Here is a 24,481-nt window from a genome sequence, read left to right as displayed (position 1 = left end):
TGCTTCAATGTCAGAATGTCCCCTTCTCTGTTTTTAGCATTGGAATGTACCTGATAGGTTCAATTCTGGAGGTGTATTATTTTGAAAAAGAGTATACTGAACATTGCATAAATAAGAGTGCCAAATGCACAGAATTCATCTGGCTAAACTGCTGGCTTGTTTGCATTCGAATTCCACTTAATGGTTGCATTTTGCAGCAGTGGTACTCCAGTGATATGAGCCACACACTGGGTGTTGCCCTAAGACTGATGGCACCTTTAGTTTGTTACGGCAAATTCAATTGTTCTCTGCCATCGCAGCAGACAATGCATTTTCCTTATTTATTGTTGACAAAAAAGGGCATCCTACATGGTATTAAACTGCATCCACTGTGGAATTCCAGAAATTTAACCGTGGAGATGACAACAATTTAGCCAGAAGTCATGCCCATGTATTGCTATTATGGCCGCATTCCGATAGTCACCGTAGAGGCTAAATAGACAGCAAAGCTGACAATGACCATCTTAAGCCTCATTCCAATTCTGATGAAGCAGAGAGAGAAGGCAGTGTCGTGAAGACATTTAAGTCAAGGACAATACAGGCTACTTTGCTGTCCAAACAAGATTGCAGCTGAACAGCCTGCCTTGTGCCTGCAGGGAAGCTCACCTGCACACCAGAAGCGTTGTCAGACTTTCCTTTGCACTAAACTAACCCATATATTGTTTTTCTTGTGTTGGCATGTGCTAAGAAACTACAATGTTTTTTGTCAATGTGTGGCGTCGCATTAGAGACCCCTTTCAAATGCATTGCAATACTCAGCCTCAAAGCCGCCATCTTAGCCATCAAAGTAGACAGGCTTCAATGCTAGGCAGAATTTGTACACACCCTTTCTGTGCAACATTTGTAGATGCTATTTTTTCCAAGTTTTAGTTGCAGCACTTCCAATTCCTCCAATATTGTACCCTGGCTGAACAATGCAGGAACACTTCGTCGCTTTCTTGAAAGGCATGGGGACACAGTGGACCTCATTGTCGTCACTGTAGAAGGTGGTGAGGTGGGCACTTATGAGCAGTTGCTACCACTGTACTTCCCTCGCACCAGCGTGGAGGAAGAGCATGCACGGCAGCGGCTTCCCAAGGATATCGGTGGGCCTCGTGGAGAGCCTCTACTGCCCGAGAGGGGTATCCGCATTGTTGACAAGCCCTTTGGAGGTAAGCCTAACAACCGATTGGTTGGTTTGAAGCTAATTTGGAATGCAAATTTGTTAATTTATTGTGGGGTTGCACATTTTTTGTTTGAGTTTAAAGCACATATTGCACAATGTAAAGGTATAGTCAAGCGCACAAATCTGGCAAATCTCTTCTAGCACAGCCTTGTAGCGTGGAGTTGTCTAAGTGCATTGTGTTCATTCAAGATGTGCATGTAGGCCATACCACTTGATCTATGTGCCTACACTGCGAATGTGCCTACACTGCGAAAAAAAAATTGGCAGATTGGTAGTCTCCAGACTATTGCTCACTGGAGTAGCCACAGTGGAATGAAACACGAGCACAGGAAAGTTAAGCGGATGGCACATTTACCTTTCCACGTTCACCACTGTGTATGACAACTGGCTGATTCATTCATTGCAATCTTGTTGCAGGAATATACATTCTTGCAACAAAATTAATGGAATTACCTTTCTTTTAATTACCTTTCACTGTAACAAAATCCACAAAGAAAAAAAATCCATGGATAACACGCGATGCTATTCACCTCAAGCGTAAAATCAAGACTGACAAAATCAAACAAAATACGCCCGGTTCCAAACTACTTTACTCGCCTTCACTCTCTAACTAGCCTATTAAAAAGTACAATTAGGACTGCTAAACTGACTTATTGTAATAGCACACTTAATGGTTTCGTTAAATCAGCACCCAGCAAATTCTGGAGATGCCTAAGTTCCCAACACACAAACAGCGAGACAAAATCCACCGAAGAAATTGACGCTGACACCTTTAACACTCACTCTCAGTCAGTGTTCACACATGACTGCTCTTACCTTGCCCTCGAATTCGAATGCAAGACCATGCTGACAGGTACTCTACTAATATCCGAGGCGGGAGTGCTTATGATGTTGTTAAACATGGATGATAAGAAATGTGATGGACTAGATGGAATCCCGAACAAATTTCTCAAGCGGTACGCCGAGCCTATAAGTAAATACCTCTGCCTGATATATCAAAAATCAATCGATGAGTGTAGCCTTCCTGCAGAGTGGAAAGTAGCGAAAATAATTCAGGTGCATAAATCTGGCAATGTTTTATCGGCAGCTAATTATCGACCAATGTCACTGACATGTACATGCTGCAAATTACTAGAACACATCATTTTGAAATTTGACAAATTTTGTCGTAGTCAATAACATACTCCACAGAAGCCAACATGGATATCGTCGTGGCTTGTCAACCGCTACCCAACTAGTAGAAATTATGCATGATTTTGCACAAAGCCTCGAGAATCAGTCGCAAATCAATGCCCTTTTCTTGGATCTATCGAAGGCTTTTGACTGAGTCTCTCATACTAAACTCCACTTTAAAATTAAAACAATATTTGGCGATGGACCACTGGTATGATGGATTTATAATTACCTCTCTGATCGTTATCAATTTGTGCAATACGACCATCATGCCTCCAAGTTAGTACCTGTTCTTTCAGGAGTACCTCAAGGTACAGTTTTAGCCCCGCTGTTCTTTCTACTTTTTATTAACGACATGTCAAATGAAACTGATGTAAGAATGCGACTTTTCGCGGATGACTGCGTGCTATACCAAGAAATAAAAGACTCTAATGACCAGGAAAAACTTAACAACGCTCTAGGAAAAATTGAAGAATGGTGTAATAAATGGCAGATGCTAATTAATTTCGAAGAAACTGTCTCTATGTCCATTACAAGGAAAAAGTGTAAATTAGATTACGTATACTCTTGCAATAACGTGAATATCAATAGTGTGACTGAATATCGGTACTTGGGTGTAGTCATCACTTCTGACTTAAACTGGACTACGCATGTTCAAAGCATAGCTAGCAAAGCAATGAACAAGTTATTTTTTCTTAAAAGGGCCCTTCGTCATTCTACATCTGAAACAAAACTTCTAGCTTACGTCACCTTTATCCGTCCGATCTTAGAATACGCTAACATAGCTTGGTTCCCCCACACTAAAAACAATGTTAAAACACTCGAAATGGTTCAAAGGAAAGCCGTGCGCTTCATCTTCAACGGCTATGGACGCATGCATTCACCCACAGATCTTTTACGCATGGCTGGGCTTCACACGTTGTCCAGCCGTGCTAAATTACACCGTCTAAAGTTTTTGTATTTACTGCTCAACAATGCATTAAAGATGTCTCCCACAGATTTTGTTCGTATAAACACAAGACTAACACGTCACAAGCATGCACTCACCCTTGAAGAATATTTCTGTCACAGTAATACTTTCAGATATTCTTTTTTTCCACAAGCTGTCCGAGATTGGAATCGCTTGCATCCATCAGTCACGGCCCAGCGCACCATAGACAAATTTATTATCCTCACTGAGAACTCTGTGCTTACATTCCTCTCAGCATAACCTTGTTCATAATGTTATATTACAGTGTTCCTCTCAGTGTAATTATTGTATTCAAGTGCCATCATCAGTTTTACTTATTATTGTCATATGTACTGCATGTTTGCCTTTATTTTTGACTCTTAAAAAATATATATATTAGCACTGAACCTGTATTTGTATGTTCTGCCCTCTCCTGTAAAGATCCCAAAAAGGGATTGACAGTATTCCGAAATAAATAAATAAATAAAATAAATATAGTTGGGTCAACATGTTCTCTGTCACAGCTACTGATCACAATGCAAAGCAATGTCAGTGCTGCATTGTGCTTTCTAGTGCATTACCGCCGTTTACATGTACGTGATGTGAAGGAAGTGCGATGCAATGTGCCATTGTTGTATTCTGTTAAACACAGCTAGTAATAAAGCAACAAGCTTTTGTTCACGGAACGTCAGTAGGCGCTGAATGTATTGCATTTTTGTATATGCTGGTTATTGCTCAAGTGTTAAGCGAAAACGAGGCATACACCATATTTACATATTATTATGATACATCTTAACCACTTGCTCACAAAAGATGGGGAGCAGTCATTAGCTTTGTAACGGCTGCATTTGTTATTATTTAAGGAAGGGCAAACTTTGGGGAGAAATCGGGTTTAATCTTATTTTATCAATTTTATTAGGAGTACAAAATTGCGCATTATCAGGTTTTACCCTAAAATGAAGGATCTTATGTATACAGTCGAACCCACTTGTAATATTCAAGCGCCACGAAAATTCTATTGTTGTGACTGAGAATTGTTATAAACAGGTTGCATGAAAAAGTGAAATGGGGGATGGCAGAGCTGTTCTGAGTATAATGGCGGAGAGGCCAGTGCCCCTCCCCACCACCTTCCTCCATCCGGCTGCTGATTGTGTTCACTCGTTTAACTGCTTTCTGAGCGCTCCAATCGCATGTGAAATGCCACGACTGTCAGCGTTATAGAATGGCACTGGTATAACAACTGCAAAGAGAGGTTACGGGTGGCAAGCGATATGCGAGCTCCGCCGAGGCATCGCTTTGGTGGCCCCTAAAGGGGCCATTTAAAATATGAGGGAAGGTTGCCACGGCAGCCTGTCAGCTTGAGAAATTCAGAAGAAACACTGAGGTGAGATCGCCACAAGCATCTCACCACATACTTCTCACTGGCTTGCACGAGAAAACCCCATGTCCGTCAGCCTTGCATGCTTTCAGCGAAGCTTGTCAACACCATTCTCCAAGGCATCCAGGTGCTCCACGTAGTGTAGCGGAAGGTTCCTCGTGAAAACAAAGCACCGGAGGGAGGACTGAATCATCTGCTGGGCCTCATGGGAGGACAACGTTGAGGCAGCCTGCCCTCCTGCATCATCACTGCTGTCGTCGCCGTCACTATCCGATGCAAGCATGTTTGCGACAATCGCCTTATCGGTTAGAAGCACTTTCTTTCCAAATGTGTAGCCATGTGCTTTTTGTTGACCGGCAACCTCGTCCATTGCCGATGATCAGTGGGCGGATCAGCCATCTTCCGTTTCGACAGCGAGTCAAACGAGGCTGACAAACCATGTGGCCAGGAATGATTTCGACGCAACCAACAAAGACGAATGCGAGCGATTAAGCTGTTTGCAGAACTGCGCTGAATGAGGAGCCAGTGAGCAATCTGGGAGGAGCACTAGTTGACGCAGTCCATTCATGTTTCAGAGGGTGGCACAGTGTAAAGCTATGGGCACAGCCCATTTGTGTTCGGAGGGGTGCAAGGGCGACGGGAGAGAGGCATGCAGAGAAGGCTGGAAAATGAGTGCGCGATGGCTGTGGGCAACAGGCCATTGTTTAGCGGCTCGAATTTCTTTTTTTCTTTTCAAGGATTTCACATTTCACTACCTTTCGGCATGGACACCCAGCAGCCAGACTTCATCGTTATAACCAATAATGCAGCTTCAGGGCATTGTAGTAAACAGGTTTTTACCACGAAAAATACACAAAAGTTGACAGTGCAGTAGCTTCACATTGTTATAACCGGCATATTGTTAAAACCAGTATTGTTATAAGTGGGTTCGACTGTATAAGACTATGACAAAGCAGCACGCAACTATGCCATCATTTTATTGTTTATTCTGGATGTGACATCACACTATGTTTTGTTCTACGAGATACGTTTCATAGATGATGAAACTGGCCGTGAACTACCATGTTACGAGCATATGGGCTTCTATGGAAGCTTCGCTATGCTATACCACATGTACTTACCTACCTTATGCTATCTGCAAGCACTCGCAAGTTCCCTGGAGCATGCGTACATTAAAGCATGACACATTATTTAGCAACAGTTGTATTAGAAATGATGAGACTGCAGAAATTCCTCCAATTTTACAGGATACTGAATAACCACTACACAATGTTTTACTGCTTTCTTTTGGCTATTGCTGTCACTGCCTCACACTTTGAGCAGACTGATTCTTTGTGGGACCTTTTCACATTCCTTGAGCTAGGTGACTTTAATGTTCTTGCTGCTGCCACCATGCCTGTGAAGTCCCTGACCTAGCAGCTAAGGTGGTAGATACTCCTGTTGCAGAGGAAGCAAGTGAAGAGAAGGAGCTGGATCCAGGACCTCTAATGGAGGGATCGGTGTGTGTTGGCCGCACAGCCTTCGCACGCATGCAGGGAGATGTTGACAGACAGGGTGGCCGTGCACTCTCAGACCCTATGACACGGGAAATCCAACGTTCCCATAGGTCAGTGAAGAGATGTTCTTTTGAACCTGCTTGTGCAGGACTGGTTACATCCTGTGGGAAAAAATCCCACCAGGCTGCTGCTCTGCACAAGGATGTTAAAGTGAATTCTAGCTGCTACTACATTATGTCTTCCTAAGATACCCTTTATTACATATTGGACATCTGTTCTAATTATTTTCAATATTAACCCTTTCAGGGTCGATTTTTCTTCCGCATATGCGACCGCCTGGAGTCGGTTTTTTTTATTGCAGATTCCAATTCTTCCGAGGGACCTATTTTGAAAAAAAAAAAAATTTCTAGGGTTACCGTAAAGTGAAAAAAAAATATTTTGCCTTGGTATAAATGTACTGTTTATTCATGAATAACAACAATAAAAAAACTTATAAGAATTAAAAATTTGATACATTGTTATACACATAGTTCAAGGCTGAGAAAATGCACAGACGACAATATTTTGCAAGTCTTAAATGTTCCTGCTCTTACACTAATATTTACGTCCATAGCCTAATCGAGTTGCATAGGTGAGCGTGTGGTTGTGTGCCCGTCAAAAAAGCAAAACGTGTGACAAACTTCCGCTAATTGTCATCTTATCGCCAACCAGAGGCAGTTATCGAGAGTCTCAAAAAAAAAAAAAGAACGAAAAGAAAAAAAGGAAACACATGCAACCCGCCGTGATTGCTCAGTGGCTATGGTGTTGGGCTGCTGAGCAAGAGGTCGCGGGATCGAATCCCGGCCACGGCGGCTGCAGTTCGATGGGGGCGAAATGCGAAAACACCCGTGTACTTAGATTTAGGTGCACGTTAAAGAACCCCAGTGGTCGAAACTAGCAACAAACAGGCGGTTGCCCTTTGAGCGATTAGTAACGAGATAGCGATAAGTTTTGCGAGTGCAAGAATTTGAAACTGCCCACGGAACAAAACCCAAACGGCTGGCCGCCCGCGCGTGCACCAATGCGCGAGCGGCAGTATATAGACGGGCTGGAGCAAACTAGCTCTAAAACAAACCGTGCTATGAAAACCGAGAAAGGGAGGTGCGAGAAAAGTTCCCTGTATTCCCACATAGCGGCAGCACATGCCAGAAAAGAAAAAGTTAGGAAATTGGCCTGCGTTTTAAACGTAGAGATGGCGCCGTAAATATACCGCATCGACCATTTTGAACTTGTTCGCGGTGCCGTATATTTACGTCATTGACCCTCAAAGGGTTAAATCGGAAGTTAAAATTTTAAGATTACCCCATATTTGAAGCCACATTATTTCAATTTCTTAGAGACACTAAAGGAAAAGAGCTAGATTGAAAGATTAGGCTTCTGTAAAAACACATTTATCAGTCGCAGTGAGAAGGCTATTGCAAGCGAGAAAATAGAAAATTCGAGTGGTGCCACCTATTCTGCACTATGTGAGCTTATCCAATTGGCTACCCGAGTTGTGTCGTTGATCATTTGTCCAACTTTTTGGTGAACAAATGTTGTCTGTAATAGTTGGAATGTTGGTTCATTTGTTTCCATAAAGAAAGCAACAAAGAAAATACACAACAACAATTTGTCAATGCAATCAAGCACTTCTGGCACACAGCAGGCATTGTCTGCTTGGGTTAAAACGTTCTCAGTGTTGATGCCTGCTGCACAGTCAGTGTTGATCTCGAGCCACCAATATTGCGCTATGGCATCCCTCATGTGACAACAGCACTGGCTGAATTGCAGAGCAGCAGAGAATGAGGTCACATGGGGATTACGTCAACTCATCCATTTTGGCATGGGCAATTCAAATCAAGGAGTAGTAGCGAAACCTTTTGTGGCGATTTTCTACACAGGACATATATTGGCACACAGAAAATTATAAGACTTCTAGATTGATGAATAATCTATTGGTTTAACTTGATATTTTCCTTAAAGCATAATATCTTCCTTTAGTGTCTCTTTAAAGTTATATATCCTTCTGCTTCCTGTTTCTTGTTTGTGCCTTGCTCACTGAGTAGAAACTGCCTTTGTTGCATGCAGGTACACCAGACTGCTACGAAAGGCCCGTCAGGAGGATCTGCGCATGGTGCGAGAAGCACGTTTTTTTTATGAAGCTGGACGGGATCGAAGCGGGCGCCCCATATTTGTCTTTGTGGGGCGGAGGTTTCGAGGCTTGAACCCAGAACATGTGAGTAATTACATTTGGTAGAGGTGCTCAGAATGTAGTGTAATTGAATGCAACATTCTGATAACAGTGCCGCAGACAGGACATATTAAGGTGGGTGGCACAGATTCTGACTGTCACGAATTCTGGCACCCAAGAGAAGGACAAGGGACACAGTGAGAGGAATTAAATTCCAAGTAAGACTGAAAATTGCTGCCGCAAAGCTCTTCTAATATTTCCCATCCAGCCAGACAGATCTGTCAAAGATGTTTACTTTTAAGTTACTACATGACCGAGCTAAATAAAAATGTTCTCATCATCTCTCGACAGGTCAACGCAAACTGACTGCTACAGTACAAGATAGGGTCGATGTAGTGCTGCATAATAGGGCCCTTTTCTCTACCATACCACTCTACAAAGCTGGTGAAAGCCAAAGCATGCAAGAGCCATTGCTGACAAGACACAGCTGGTGGGGAACTGTCATGGATGATGCATTGGCCTTCCTGGCACTCAGGCAACATTGCAAGAGACCATGATGTCCTGCTAAGACACTGTCGTCACAGATCAGGAGGGGAAGATCACATCAAACTGCTACAGGCAGGATCCCTCTTCGGCACTGAATTACACAGCTGTCGACTGACATTCCCAGAACATAGCTGGAGAACTGGAATACACTTCAACACTGCTCGCTACACTGCCTGCTCCTTTCTTTTTTTATTCTTTTTCAGTCACTGCTTTCCTCATTGTGCACAAATCTTTTTTTTGTCTACTGCCTTGCAATTTCTTTTGTTCTGTTTCCTCTCCTGCTTCTTCTTGCATTGTTACAATGAATTGGCATTTATTATAAAGAGGCATTACAGCAAACCACCGGCCCCACAGCGCCTGCCGCGGTGGCTCAGTGGCTGTGACGTTATGCTGCTGAGCACAAGGTTGCAGGTTCAGTCCCAGCCAGGGTGGCTGCATTTCAATGGGGGCAGAATGCAAAAGCTCTCGTGTACTGTGCTTTGCTTGCACGGTAAACCCAGGCAGTGAAAATTCATCCAAAGCCCTCCACTACGACCACCCTCCTAACCTACTGTGCAGTTTCAGGTTGTTAAACTCCATAATTTAGTTGGACACAATAGCATAATCGGTGTCAAATGCCCTATTACAATGTTAAACTCAAATGAACTAGTCTAACTTCATACACTTGTGAAGTTAATGTGCTTTTGATGCAACATTTTTTGAGTATGACGTAGCTTTTCTCCCTCTTCGATTCCAGCATTGCTTGCCTGACACTATTGGCACGTAGGGGCTGCTGCTTTCGACTTCAGCTCTGCAGGGATGGGAGATCGGAAGGCTGACACAAGTACTCGTAGTGAAACCATTCTGCCCGAATTCTGAGAACTATTTGTCCGCTCATGTTGGGAATTTTATTCTGTGATGTGACATTACCACCATCATATTTGAGTGTGCATTTTTAAAGTGCTTTGCACATGTTCATTCTTCGGTGTGCACATAGCATTGTCTGTGCAGTATGGGATACAGTCGCACAGAGGACAGGTTAATGTGGAATGTACAGTCGAGAGCAAAAGTCCAGAGACCACGGCATCAGCAAGAAAATTTGATTTTTTTCTTGCACAGCCGTGCAGCGTGCAATTGTCTTAACGCATGACAAACAGGCGCATGTAGGCAGTACCACTTGAGTTCAGCCTTTATGCCTAGGCTACGAAAAGGAGGAATAAACTTTATTTTAGGACAGCAGATTTGAGACCTAGGCCTCTCTACCTAGATGATGGCCTCGAGCCCTGGCGGCATCTTCGGCCTGCTGGATTGCCTTAAGTTGGTCTTCAAGTGCACAGCTGAGCAACATGGTCTCCCACTGCTCTCTGGTCTTGTGTATATTATTCTGTGTGGGTGTCCAAGGACAAGCCCAAACCATATGTTGTAGGTCCGCCCTTTCTTGACAGAATCTGCATCTACCCTTGTAAAGGTCTGGGTAGTAGCGGTGGTAGGCCACCGGTTCAGATATGTATCTGTTTGTAAGAGGCGCCATGCCGTCTATTTAGCGAGGAGTGTGCCGGGGGGAAATGCACCCTTCCCAATTTATATGTTTGGTGATCTTGTTAAAGCTGGTCATTCGGTCACTCTCCTTTCCCAGTACATTTGCATGTCACCTGCTCGGCCCGTCAGTTCATGAGCCAGGTTGTGCGCTATTTTGTTCCCGGGCAGAGAGGGGCGTGCGGGTGCCCATATAATGTAAACGTCTCGATCTTCACAAAGGTTGGTTAAAATTCTCAGCGCTTCCGGTGAGATTCTTCCTTTGGTAGAAACGAAATTTTTTACCAGCATCTCGGGTCCCCATACTTTTGCTCTCAACTGTACAGTGCTCAGCGATTGAAATGCGATACTCGGACAGCATAGCGGCCTGCGCTTTTTGCGCCACCGGTGATTGCTGGGCGATCAGTGAAGAGGCCGAATGCAGTTACAATGCATCAAAAGGATTCTCGCTTTTACGTGACACAAAAATGCATCATCTCGGTGTCACCAGCACCCACCGGTGGCACAAGAAGGTACTGGCTGGCAGGTTGTCCGAGTATGGCATTTCAAGCGCTGAGCACTGTACATGACATTTTAGACATTCGCGACACTGTTATTTAAAAACAAGTAAAAGTAATGATGCCCTCAAATCGCTGCCTAGGTAAATGATAATTCTCCTACTTACCTAACACACGACTGAGAAACATGGAAAATGGACAAATGCAACACAACCTATGTGTACTTGTCAACTCCCCTGAATTTTTGCAATGCTTACGAATTTGAACTCTTCTTGCAATTTTATTAATGTTGCTTCAGGATTTAAAAAAAAAAAAAAAAGCTGTTCACAAAAACATTTCAGTCCTTGGTCCCCAAAACTTTTGTTGGAAATCTTCTGTTGATACAAGGGTACTAGCGTCAAGCAAGTTTATATAGAGGAGTTCCTGGGGGCAAAACACCAAAGTCGCTAATGGAGTCATTCTGACCTGAAAATAATGTGATGCTTGCGAGTATTTGCTTGACCGCTCCCCCATCCTTTTTTGGTGACAATGTGCGGGATTTTAAGAATTTTAATATTCACAGGTTGGTAGGTGTGACTATGGTAACCAAATGCTAAGGTTTACTTAACCGACATAGCTAAATGAATTGATGAAAGATGGTACAGAGTTGGAATAGATCTTGAAAGAAAGACCCGTTGCAGTGGCTTAACAGCCATTGTGTTGCGCTGCTAAGTACAAGGTCGCGGGAAATCCCAGCCGCTGCAGCTGCATTTCGATAGGGGGCAAAATGCAAGAACATCCGTGTCCCGTGCATTGCGGGCACGTAAAAGATCGCCTGGTGGTCAAAATTAATCTCGAGTCCTCTACTATGACGTACCTCATGATGAAATTGTGGTTTCATCATGTAAAACCCCAGAATTCTATTCAATCTTCGTGAAAGAAGCTGCGAAGTTTATTTGCATGACTTTATTATTATTTCTTTTTGTTGTATGCCTCCATTCTCTTTCTCTTGGTCCTGTGACATTATTGCTGCATTTTTTCAGATATTCTTTGTTTTTCTTTAATGCATATATGCCTCTGTACCTTTACTCTGTCTTTTAGTTCCCATAGTTCTTGTTTCCTGCATAACTTTCTGAAAATTTACTTTTCTTGAATGTATATATATGGAATTGATACCACTCTATGCCATGCTCTGGGGCAATGACCCAGTCAAGCTTTCTTAGACCTTTTATCCAGCTCTAACTATATTATGTTATTTAAAGCTGAATTGAATTAAAGTTGAAACTGATATTCAAATAAGAGCATTCGTGCTAAATGAGGGCTATCCTTTACTGAAGAGGCACGTATTTGCTCTGTGAATGAGTGTAACTGCTCATAAGCTGGGTGAAAAGCAAAGCACTTGTGCTTTGGGGATTTGTGGTCGCACCTGTTTTGTTCCAAGCTACTGCCGTCTTCTCTGCACAGGTGCTGCTGCAAATCCTGTTCACCTTGGACACAGTCGCACAGGCATTTGTGGTTGTGTACCTTCACACAGTGGCGCAAGAACCGCCCGAGTTGGAAGCGCTCCTGAAAGATGCACTCGAGCTGTTGGGCCCCAAGCACAGGCAGAACCTGCACTGCCTGTACCTCGTGCATCCAGGCTGGTGGACACGGGTGAGCTCTTTCCTGCACAAGAAGCTTGTCTTCAAGTTGGCTCCAGGAGCCAACTTCCCTCTAAATTAGACGAAGCTTCCTAGATTTTTCTGTTTTTGTAAGCGCTGTGTGGTTGTTCATTATGTCACTATACTTTACGCAAAGATGAACTTATGGCAATTTTAATGCTGGAAAAAAAAAATTGTAGGTTCAAATTTTATTTTTCTACGCACATTTTAATACACTTCACTTTTTTGATCGTTGTGCTTGAACTTTCAACAGCATTTAGAAGCACAAAATTCAACCTATGGAGAAGGATGAAATGGAAGCTAGTTCGTACGGAAGTGCCTCTATTGCTTTTCGGAAGGTGCACACAGTTCTCTTACAAAAATTTTCTCAGTGTTGATCAGCAATACCGAGATGAAATATGGCTCAAAATATATCCACGTAGACAACAGCAGAGGTAATGCCAGATATTGTCCTTAATTTGTAGTTGGTATTTGAGGCTAAGGAAGCCTCGTAAATGTCAAAACTTCTCTGAATTTTGGAAAACTTCCCTTTTTCTTTGGAACAGTGCCTGTTATGTCTAGACTCAAAGTAATTTCCTTGGTATTGGCAGAACTGGTATGGAGATATCTTCATGTGCAGCATATGCAGTCTGCATATAAAAAGGGCTAATACAATCATAAAGTGCATTCACAGACAGGTTGAAAGGTTACACTATTGTGGTGCCTTGGCAGTGCTACCGTGGGACATTTTGTGAGCGTTCTCGATGTGGCAGTCTTGCAGCTGAGTGAGTACATTAAAAATGTGCTAACAGGATGTAACTTGGGCAGCAAGTTGTGCAGTAGCAAGTGGTAGAACCAAGATTGAAAAAAATATTGGCTTTTGCTTGGCTTTGACTTCAAGAACTGTTGATTTTGCAGTTCACAACAGACAAATGCTTTCTTCTCTAATTTATGACATTTTAATGATAAACGTTTATGTACTTCTTCTATGCCATAAAACATTCTAAATTACAAAAATGTCAAATAACATTCTAAATAACAAAATTTAGAGCATGTTTGCTGACATGTTGCCTACATTTTTGCATGCAATACTGCATGAGGAAACAAAATTTTCAAAAAAGTGAGGCATCGAGTGCTAGGTACAACCTGGTCTTTCTCAGCACAATATGTGCAAAACAAACTTGTGCACTGGGACACAGCCAAGCTGGTGTCTTCAGTTTGTACTGAACTGATCTTTATTTAGCTGATTGTCTTGTGTGCTCATAGCTTTTAACTGTATAAAGTATTGTGCACAGTTTTCATTATAAAAGTGAAAAGCTCTAAGATTTCATTATTAACCTTATAGGGGTATTACTCAAGTTCACGCATGCGCATCTGACCTTTCTCTGGATCACACCGTGACGGTGGAGCGGCAGTTGCTCGCTAGCACTTTCGCAGCAGCCCTGAACAGAGCAACGAGCAACCCACAGAGCAACGAGCAACCCAGAGAGCAACAACCAACCCACAGAGCAACGACAGCAACCACAAATGCAAAACCACAGCGACGGAGCGTTCCGCACGTCTGAGGTGAAAAACCGCACAACGTGGAAACCACGAAGAGGCTGATAAGGGTTCAGCTCACCCAGAGTGGATCTGCGCTCAGGCCCTGGGGTGGTCAGTCGCTCACGAAGGCAGAGTGCTGCAGGGGTGCGATGCGTGGCAGTCTCAGTGGCTGAATTGAGATGTGGCCAGTTGCAGGCTCCTCAGCCGAAAGACAAAAACGCATCGGGGGCACAGCACTTCTCCCCAAGCGGCAGAGAGGGCATTTCCCCAGTTCCAAGAAAGGGAAAGGAGGGAACAGGGTGTCCCGCTGTGGCGTCGTGGCCAGGCGCAAAAAGCAGCGGGAGCGGCGAAACGTGTCCTCTCCTTGCTACCCTTCATGAGCGAGCACGTGGTCATCGCGTGATAACCGCGCGGCTGCTTCGGAGATATCGGGATGCGCGTCCAATCCCGCAACCGCTGTACAACTATATATAAATATAATTCTGCACCATTCAAGTTTTGCATGCTTGAAAATGTAGGCCACAAAGGTTAGCCTTGATTATTGTGCTTATAAATAAGATGTCAGGGAAATTGGGAAATTAGAATTGAGAAGCTAAGAAATTTTAAAAGGCAGTGATTCACTGCTCACTGAATCAAGTCGTTGGGGCAGGAATTGGATCAGAAATGTGGCTTTCCACTTACATTAATATTTCACACTTCTGAAGTATTCCTTTTTTCTTTTCTCATTTTGCTTGCACAATTATTCTAGACTTCTCTTTGGTGTTAGCATGGTAGACCTTTAAACATGTCTGAACAAAAGTTAAGCAATGGCTTCAGTGTTGAAGTACACAAAAATCACAGCACCAACCTGTGCATTACAGCAGGCTGAAACCTCTCAACAGCTCACTCTTGAGATGAATTCTTTAAGTGGACAGTTTTGGGACTTTGATAAGTTTCCTATAAAGTCAGTGCACTTCCATAATACTGAACTTCTGGCCACCTTTGTGTTACATAAGGTTAGATTAGGCTAGGCCATGGTGATATGAAAAACAGAAGCCAAGAACTTTGGTGTTTCTGTGTATTTGGGTTATGATAATACAAATGCTCTTTAAACAGAAACATGAAAAGTTCTCAGTTCTAATCAAATCCACTGTCTTCTTTCAGCCTCCTTTCAAATTGTGTATGTGTGCTTTAAGAACACTTCTGCAACCACCGTACATTTTTGTGTGTGGATAGTTTTACTTTTGGCTTCATCATTTTTGTTTACAGTGTGCGAGGGACCACTTCATCACTCTAAGTTGAGGAAAAAGTTGTTTAACCCGCCGTGGTTGCTCAGTGGCTATGGTGTTAGGCTGCTGAGCACGAGGTCGCAGGATCGAATCCCGGCCGCGGCGGCCGCATTTCGATGGGGGCGAAATGCGAAAACACCCGTGTACTTAGATTTAGGTGCACGTTAAAGAACCCCAGGTGGTCAAAATTTCCGGAGTCCTCCACTACGGCGTGCCTCATAATCAGAAAGTGGTTTTGGCACGTAAAACCCCATAATTAATTAAAAAGTTGTTTATAGCACTTCCTTGTTCCCATTGCATCATATGTTTGTCTATGCATGTTAGGCACAGCATTCTTTGAAAACATGTACATTTCATGAAAGGACTTGATTATTAGTTTAAGACATTCAATGTGCAAACAGCAGGAAAATCTGTTTGCAAGATAAAAGGATCTTGTACCCAATATATGCAAAATGTAAAGAACCGATCGCCTTTTTAAAAAATTGTTCGTAAAAGTTTGGCACAGAAAAAAGTTGAATGAAATTTTGAATTCTTGGCTGCATCCAGAATGCTTTTATTTTCTTTCGATAATCCTGGCACCTACTTTAATGAGCTACATGTCTCGTAATGAAATTACTTTGTGTGGCGTCTGTGTGGACTTGTGTGGTATGTGCTGGCATGTGTTTGTTTGTTTGCTTATTTATTTAGTCATTCTATGTTTGTTTGTTTGTATGTTTGTTTGTCTGTTTGCAGATATGCCTAGTGTTCTTTGAAGTACACTTATATTTGGAGTGCACTTCTTGTTTCCTTGTGCTACCAGGTGACAGCGTGGTGGTTCTGCACATTCCGTGCCCCTGATCTGAGGCATCGGTTGTGCCTGGTGTCCAAGTTGGATGAGCTTTACCAGGACATTGCACCTGACCAGCTGGATTTGCCACGATTTGTGCTTGAGCACGACTTTATGGTGTGTGTGCACAGGCACGTCCTTGTTTAAGTAGAAAAAAAAAAGCTGTAGCTTCCTAGGCAGCAGTCTCAGTGATATTGATCTCAAACTGTCCTGTAGGACATAGCTTCTGCAATGGAAAGTACTGTTCAATTGGAGAAAAAGGTATGAAGATCTTGGTAGGGCAATTACTAGACAATGTTATGCAGAAGTTAATTTTAGTAGTGGGAAGAGCTTTTCACTTGGAACTAAAGTAGAACAAGCATGTTTTTGACCCTGACATGAACTACCTGCACCAACAACTGGACAGACGTGTATGAGAGAGAAAAATATCCAAATATGCAAATGTCACTTCACACAGTAGTCCCGTGATTCTTTTGTTGACCTTAGTTATACGTTCTCATACCTAGTCCTTTTTCCTATTATATCTGGCTAGTGTAACTACAAACATTCTTTTATCCGAGAAGATGGCAAAATTATATGTTATAGTGGTATTTATTAGCAAGTGTATACACTGCACAGTGCAGTTAGACCTCCTCGCTTTATGTACTTAAAAGGGCACAAAGTAGTGGAACATTTTTTAATTCTTTTCCAAAATTGTTGGCACATGGACTCCAAAAAACAATTACATTCAAACCTACATATAGGGAATTATCGATTATAACAAAGTAAACGTAACTTATTTCTTGCTGGTGTCGGCATGGGACAAATAAATAACAAATATTGAATATAACCCTTCAGGTACTATGTGCACAATTGTGCATGCAAAGTTAGTGCATCAGAATCAAAAACTCTGATTAAAATTGTAATATTTAAAATTTGTCACCAACATCTTGAGGCGTTCCTGATTGGACCTGTGCTGCAAGTTTGAATAATAAATGTAAAGTTTTTAGTAAAATGAGTTGGAAGTTGAACGGCTGGATGTTTGCCCTCACAGTGTCAGTTTGTCTTCATGTAGATGGTTCACATCTTTTATTGTTTTCCCAACATATTACATCAAGTATATATTTGAAGTGTCTAGATAGGTGCTTTTAAAGTATACTAGACATGAAATAGTTGAGATTACCATCCCTGAAGTTCCTATAATGAGCTCTTGCATGAAATTTGTATTCTATAAACTTGAAAAAACTCGCTGAAGAATTGAAAATTCCTAATATGTTCATCTGTACAAATTTCATAATCCTGAAGATATGAGAAATGTGATGAAACTAAATGTTTGATGGACAGAATTGATGTCTTAAGGGGATAACAGAGGTGCTTTTTTTGGCAAAGGCAACTTTATTATGAGTTTCTGTACTTGCATGTTTGCATTGGATGCCAGCATTTTAAAAGTCTGAACTGAAGTTGCTCACCACCCACTGTGCTTGCTCAGTGGCTATTGCGGTTGGCTGCAGAGCAGAAGTGAATTCAAAGAGTGGGATACTGGGTTCATGTGGATTCAAAACACCATCAGTCAATCAAGTTTCTCACTGTAAAATGCATAGAGCCAAACCTCTTTATAACATAGTCACATCAACACAAAAATACCTTCATTATATCTAATATTCATTATATAATCATATATTAATTATACACTGATATCTGAGAAACATATTAAGTTTACTTTGTTATATCCAATAGTTTGTTATATCACTGTTTGTTACATTGAGGTTTCACTGTGAACGTGCTGTTCACATTCAAATTTTCCTTATTTTTGTGAATAGCCAGTTTGTGAAAAATTCATCCTACAAGCAATTTCTAAGATGCATTTTTCAGTTGTGCACTCGTGCAGCAGCATAGGACCAGTGCAACATTTATGACCATGGATTCAAAGATATATGCATGAAATCAAATTGCAGAACATAAAGCCTGCATAAATATATATATATATATATATATATATATAGTGGAATATGCAGCTGTGTGTCTCCTGTCACTGTTCACATATGTACAGAAGTGAGACTTTGCTCTCCTTGTTTTTTCTGCCATAATGTGCCACCTGATAGCACTGTTGCTCTTCTTTGTTGCTTATAGTTCAGTCCTGTTCTTGAACAACTTTCTTAGAGAAACGGAGATGACAATGTGGATTTTTTGCAGTTAACAATGAAATGGAGTGTGAAATGAAAATAGAGTCTGGATCGCCACGTCACAACAGAGTGGGTCACGGCACTTAGTCACCTTGCATAGCTGTTAAAATGCTGGTATGTTCCTGTAGTGTGAGACTGATACCTCTATACAAGATCAAAACAGGTGAAAACAAAAATTTTTCCCTTCCAACAGCAGCTGCAATGGCACTGTCTAGCTTGATCTTGGGAAAGATGCAGAAGTTTATGGTCCACTGATGGATCATGACACACAGGAATCGAAATCCCCAGAAAGGGCTGCTGCTGCAGGGAACATTTAATGTTTGCAATTGTGCATACAATATATCACAAAGGGATGGCTCATATAGGCAAACCTTGACATAATGAACATCCTTATAGCTAAGTAAAGCATTTCATTTTATTGCCGATGTTAGCATGTATGTATATGCTTATAACAAAGATAGGATTCAATGAAGGCATTTTCATGCTGAATGCAACTTTGTTATTAGATTTCATTGTATTAGTTTCTAGCTCTTACGGATGAATGCAAATTTTTTAATGCAAAGACATTATATGGCTCGTGAGACGGAAAATTCGGCGTCAGCGTGAGCACACGATAGTACAAAAAGGCTATGAGCCCTCGACCTTTGGTTAGAGTCAAACCCATGAACTTTGTTGTTAATTAAGATATAGTTAATTAAGGTAGTCGAACCTACAACATTTTATGTTAATTAACATGATGTTAATTAAGGTGTAGTTAATTAGGAGTTAATCATGACACTCAAACCCACAACCTTTGGTGTTAATTAAGGTGACTTTAATGAAGCTGCAGTAAATTAATGCACTTGAACATTGCATTGCACAGTAGTCGCAATGGTTTCGAATTCATCCACGTAGGGATAAATAAGTGCCCTTTGAATTTTTATTCCAACTTACTTTCTTTATGCCACCAGGGGCAGTTCTATCAGTGATCCATAAGCTTGTTATTCCCTGTGCATTAAAGGACTGCTGGCTCATAATTTCAAAGGTGTAGAAACTCTACTGCACAGTTATAGAATGCAAAATGGCCACACTTAGTAGGTTTAATAGTTGCAAAACTCATATAAAATATACTTGATGCTAAAGTTGTCTTGAAATGCCAGAGCTGGCACCATTGACATTATTGGGACATCATGACACAGAGCAGTTTGCTCATGTTGTATAACGATAAGGCTGGGTATGATGGTGCTGCTTATAGAAAATAAACAGAAGTGCTATGTACATTTCTTTTGGCTGCACTCACATGTGGCAGCCACCCCGATCACAAGAGTGGAGTGAGCCAGTGTACGAGTCTTCATAACACATTCAGCTTCTGTTTAAAAACTGCTTTGCAGAAACAAGTATCATAGTAAATTATTTAGGCACTCGGACAGTTACCAGCAGCATCATTTCTATGGTTTGGAGTGTTTAAACCTTCATTTAACACAAAAAAAAAGTGACAAGTCAGTAATGCTTTGTCAATATACCTTTAAATAAACTCCAGCCATGGCAACTCCAATGTTCTTTTCCCCAGAAAACCATATGAATTACCTTTGTAGCTTCATGCCATAGTAAAGTAGATACCAATTTTTCCTTCCATTAGCTTGTCATTTTTTTCTTCTGAATAGTCGCATTTGTCAAAAAATTGTGGCACTCCTCAGGTTGTGTTGTTCCACACACAGAAAAATGTTTATCACTGCTTGCCACAAATGCCTACGAACTCTGAAATTCGCACAGCTTGTAGTTTAGGTTAGGCTGAAGTAATAAGTACATTTTTCTGTGAGCTTCAATAAAAAGCTCAGCTTTCTAAGCCTTTAATCACTGTCCCTCTAAAATCATGTTTAACATTGTTAGTGCTTTGTTAGTCAAACTTTGTTTGACTTAATTTGCTGACCTTAAGAAATTTAAAAATGGGCCTATAAAATATAGATGTGATGATGCCCTAAAATATTTTATACCTCTGTTATTATCATCATAAACCTATTTCCTGTCCACTGCGGGACGAAGGGTAACACACCTAATGATCTCCCATTAGCTCTATCTTGTGTCCCTCTACCAAATCTAAGTTTTCTAGCTTGACCCTTAATTTCCTAACCTCATCACACAACCTAATTCTCTGTTACCCTCAACTGAATTTTCCTTTATTTATTATTTGGCACCTATTCTGTTAGTCTAATAGACAACTGTTTATCTGCTTTAAGCATCACTTACCCTACCCAACTCCACTTTTTACTCTGTATGCATCAATTTCACAATCCATACTGTTGTTTTCCTGCATCTTAATATTGTGTCTATCATTTTTTTTTCATCACTCCTGTGTCCTTTAGTTACCCAGGTCGCTCCAATCCTAGTTGAAGTCTGTATGCATTAGATCTGTTGAGAACTACTGGAGTGAGGCTTATTTCGTTGACTTGGCTTGCTGAGAGGGCCTGTGTGAGAATGAAAATGCATTTGGAGTGCCTCTTAAAGGTATTGGTTATTGATCTGTGATGCCATTTTCAATATAGCAAAGGCATAATACCGTTTTTTTGCTGATACTGATCAAGCTGACTGGACGGCCTGGTTTGAAAGACTATATATTAGTGAACTGGCATTGAATTAGCTGTACTTATGTAGTGAGCTAGGTGAAAGCACTTAAAGGGATACTAAAGCCCAACATTATATCAGTTCAGACTGATGAAATATTCATTCAAAACCCTATTTTCTTTCATTTGGTGAGAAAACGTTGATTACTAAAAAAAAAGATGGCCAAAATAATTTTTACTTAACAACATCAGCAATAGTTTGTCAGTGCAGTCTTAGATTTAGAAGTATTTTTCTTTTATCTTTTGGTACAAGGAAAATTGTCAAGGCTTGCCTAGTTGACTTTTTGTTTCACTAGTAAGCAATGTAGTCCTTTTAAAGTAATTTCTGGCTCACCAGTCCTCCTTTTACAGTAAAACACAACAGTGGCTGTTTTGCTGTTGCAGAACAATAATTTACTGGAACAGCTCAACTTAATATTTTTCTGTAGCGACCATTTATGAGGTTCTCTCTTGGCAGAATTCTGATCATTTTATTTTATTCAGTCTTATGAACCTGTAAACCAAAATGACAGTAACAAAATGATGTATGTGTTTGTGGTTTCACAGTGCTAGTGTTTTGTTACTTTGTGTGAGGACTGCAATTTTTATTTAACAATTTTGGCACATTCAGCATGTGACTTTCTGACATACAGTAAGCACAGCATGTAGATATGAAGCAGATGGTTAGCTCATTTTCTGAAAGTATAAAGGATGTGCAAAGCAGAAAACAATTGCAAGCAATGTTTTGATTGCCTGATGAAAATGTCACACACACACACACACTAACCCAGCAGCAAGTGGTTCTAGGCTGCTATATGTCTGACCTTACAACTTTTATTTACAGCTGTAACTTATGATAATTATGAAGTGTTACCACACTGTCCAGGTGCTCTGCGTATGGGAAGTTTCTCTCCTCTCAGCTCACCCTTATGCCCTTTTCTAGTGAGAACTAACTACTAAACGGACATAGTTATGTTAACAAGTGAATGGGGAATACTTTACCAATTCGTGATCCACTTACATTTTCTTGTCATAACAACCTAGCCTTTAGCATAGGTGATGTTCATGACATAGGCTCATGACAGATGCTAGAAAAATTAGCATTTAATTCTACTGGGAAAGTAGCTTACAGAACCAGACATGAAATATGCCTGTGGGATGTTTTAGTCCAGGAAAAGCACATTAGCATCATACTTTGCTGAAGATTGACAAACTTGCTGAAAATGGAAACATTTAAAGTGATGCAGCTAGTTGACAACTAATTCAGCCATAAAAACAATAGCATAGTTCTATAAACCACATTTGTTAGGACAACTAAATCAGACAAAATTGATGTTATTCACTACCAGATTATACTATAGCAATAATTTGTCAATAGAATTTTAGCAATGATGCAATCATCTCACATGAGCCATAAACTAAAATTATATTTGTTCTCTTTTAATGTTTACAAATTTTCGGCTGTTTATGTACAGCATTCGAGGCACTAAATTAACATTTTTCTTTCAACCAGCAGTAGGATTTAGCTTGCTTTCTAAATCCAAAATTTTGGGGAATATCTAACAAATTTCATTCAATTAACTCAATCGTTGCCTATAATGAGAGCATTTCTAGAGTTTTACATGTTTAAATGAGGATATTGAAGTTGCCCCTGAGCTAAAGGTTCCTCATAAAAGGAGAAAAGATGCATAAGTGGGGCACCCTGTTGTTGCTTAGCTGTTTGGTAAACACTTGCAAGTCTTGTAAAGCATATTGAAAAAAAGAAAAGCCTTGAGCTAGCAACAAAGAAAAATTGGAAGTCATTGCACTATAGCATAACTTGAATCACATATTAAATTCATTCGAAGGACATCCTAGGCTGACAGGAATTAAAATTTTGAAGTGGGTTTGGCCACAATTCCTGCTGCACATGATAGACAGGGGCATGAACAGTCTGAATGCCATGGGAACAGAAAAGCAGAGAGGCTTGAGATAACATTTAGTTGCAAAGAATAGATGACGCACAATAAAAGCATGGCTGGACAATGTTCAGAGGTGCCTTTTTCTGCATTGGGCATGATAGGACTGTTAGCGATAACTTTTTCTTCTCTCCAACTTGTACAGCATATTGTTTTTGTGATCACATGCTCCTGTAGCTGTGTGCAGTCTGAGTGAACACTTTTGTTTGCAAGAGGAAGCTTCAGCTCAGGGCCAACTCTTATTTCTCTATCTAGAAAATAAATGTGAAATGCAGACATGCTCTCATTGAGTAGCCACTGAGCTGATGGAAATGACATCTGTTGCATTTAAGAAAGCTAAATTCTGCCGACTTCCTGAAGCAAAATATTGATTTAGGGAAATCTTTGAAAAATGTTTCCACAAATAACTTAATTAAATAACAGTAATAAAGGGTGACATTCACAACTACATAACTCTGCACCAAGAACATTGCAATTCTGTTAGCCGTGTCTGTCAGAGCATCTAAAGCAGATAAATATGATGTATTTACAATTTGCGTGAAATCGTTATTATGCAAGTTGCAATACTAGTCATGTTCTCAATTTACCAGTATAATTCAGAATAGTGTATAATTCACAAATTGTGTCCACTTTATATGTCAATAATTGTGATGTCATTACTGACTTAGTGTTATAAACTTCATCAATATTCATCAGTATTTTCCATTTCTCACTTTATTTTTGTGTGTGCAAAAAAACTGATGGCCTAATTCAAAATCCTCTGGTAATAGTAGGTAGATTTTAACTTTATTGAAATGCCACAATCCTCATGAAAAGTGGTTCAGCAGATGAACAATTTCTGTTCCAATGTACTTAGGTAGCAAAGCTGCCTCTTAATATTTAGCTGAGCTTCTAGTAGGCACTGCAGAAGTTATTGCTAGCCTATGCTGATGTATACTTTTGTTTCTTTCCTTTTTCTATTTCCACAGATAAATGGGCCACGGCGACAAGAAATTGCACCAGATGTGGAATAGTCTTTTTGCCTCGATTTACTATGTGGTGCCATGCCACTTTGTTGATGCTTTTATCTTTCATTTTTGTACAGTGCTGAACCGAAAGCTCTTGCCAAAGTGGGAAGTTGCCCTACTGTGCTGCGTTACAGTCAAGATTGTGTGTGCCATTTCTTTATTTCTCTAGGGCTGTGGTGCGCTTAAGTTAGGTGCAATTTTTAGGTGTCATCCTTTCTTGCTAGTCTTAATTAGTGGCTCATTGAATATTATTGTGTTCGGAGCCGATAGGTTGCAGCCTTGGCAGCTGTATAAGACTGTATCATGCTTTTCTATTTTATTACCTGTTTAGATTACTCATACAAGCTGATGCACCGGATGTTTCACCAGCTGAGCAGGACCTTTTTAAAAATTGTGTGTATATATATATTTTATGTCAAGTTATTCTGTTCACACAAGTCTGTTATATGCAGTGGACAGATATGGGATGTGAATATATTTTTTCCTACAAGACTTGCAGGGTTGAATCTGTAAACATTTTTTGTATGTATAAAGATTTTGTATGACAGTTCGA

General features: G+C 40.8%; 1 protein-coding gene across 3 annotated transcripts in view; it reads left to right on the top strand.

Annotated features, from left to right (window-relative positions):
* The window catches only part of Gdap2 (ganglioside induced differentiation associated protein 2), a 27,573-nt gene extending 3,092 nt beyond the window's left edge, over nt 1-24,481 (top strand). The window contains exons 4-9 of one of the 3 annotated variants that reach the window (XM_055065886.2): nt 960-1,190; nt 6,109-6,310; nt 8,307-8,454; nt 12,411-12,599; nt 16,196-16,339; nt 23,890-24,481. In XM_055065886.2, coding sequence (XP_054921861.1) covers nt 960-1,190; nt 6,109-6,310; nt 8,307-8,454; nt 12,411-12,599; nt 16,196-16,339; nt 23,890-23,934 — 959 coding nt within the window. In that variant the 3' untranslated portion in view covers nt 23,935-24,481. Of the gene's footprint in view, nt 1-959; nt 1,191-6,108; nt 6,311-8,306; nt 8,455-8,521; nt 8,628-8,760; nt 11,416-12,410; nt 12,600-16,195; nt 16,340-23,889 lie in introns of those variants that run through there. The other 2 variants (XM_050169911.3, XM_055065887.2) reach the window with 2 other exon arrangements.

This window comes from Dermacentor andersoni, chromosome 6, assembly GCF_023375885.2.
Source record: "Dermacentor andersoni chromosome 6, qqDerAnde1_hic_scaffold, whole genome shotgun sequence".
NCBI lineage: Eukaryota > Metazoa > Arthropoda > Arachnida > Ixodida > Ixodidae > Dermacentor > Dermacentor andersoni.
The sequence above is the reverse complement of the archived record's forward strand: the minus strand, read 5'-3'. Positions and strand labels throughout refer to the sequence as shown.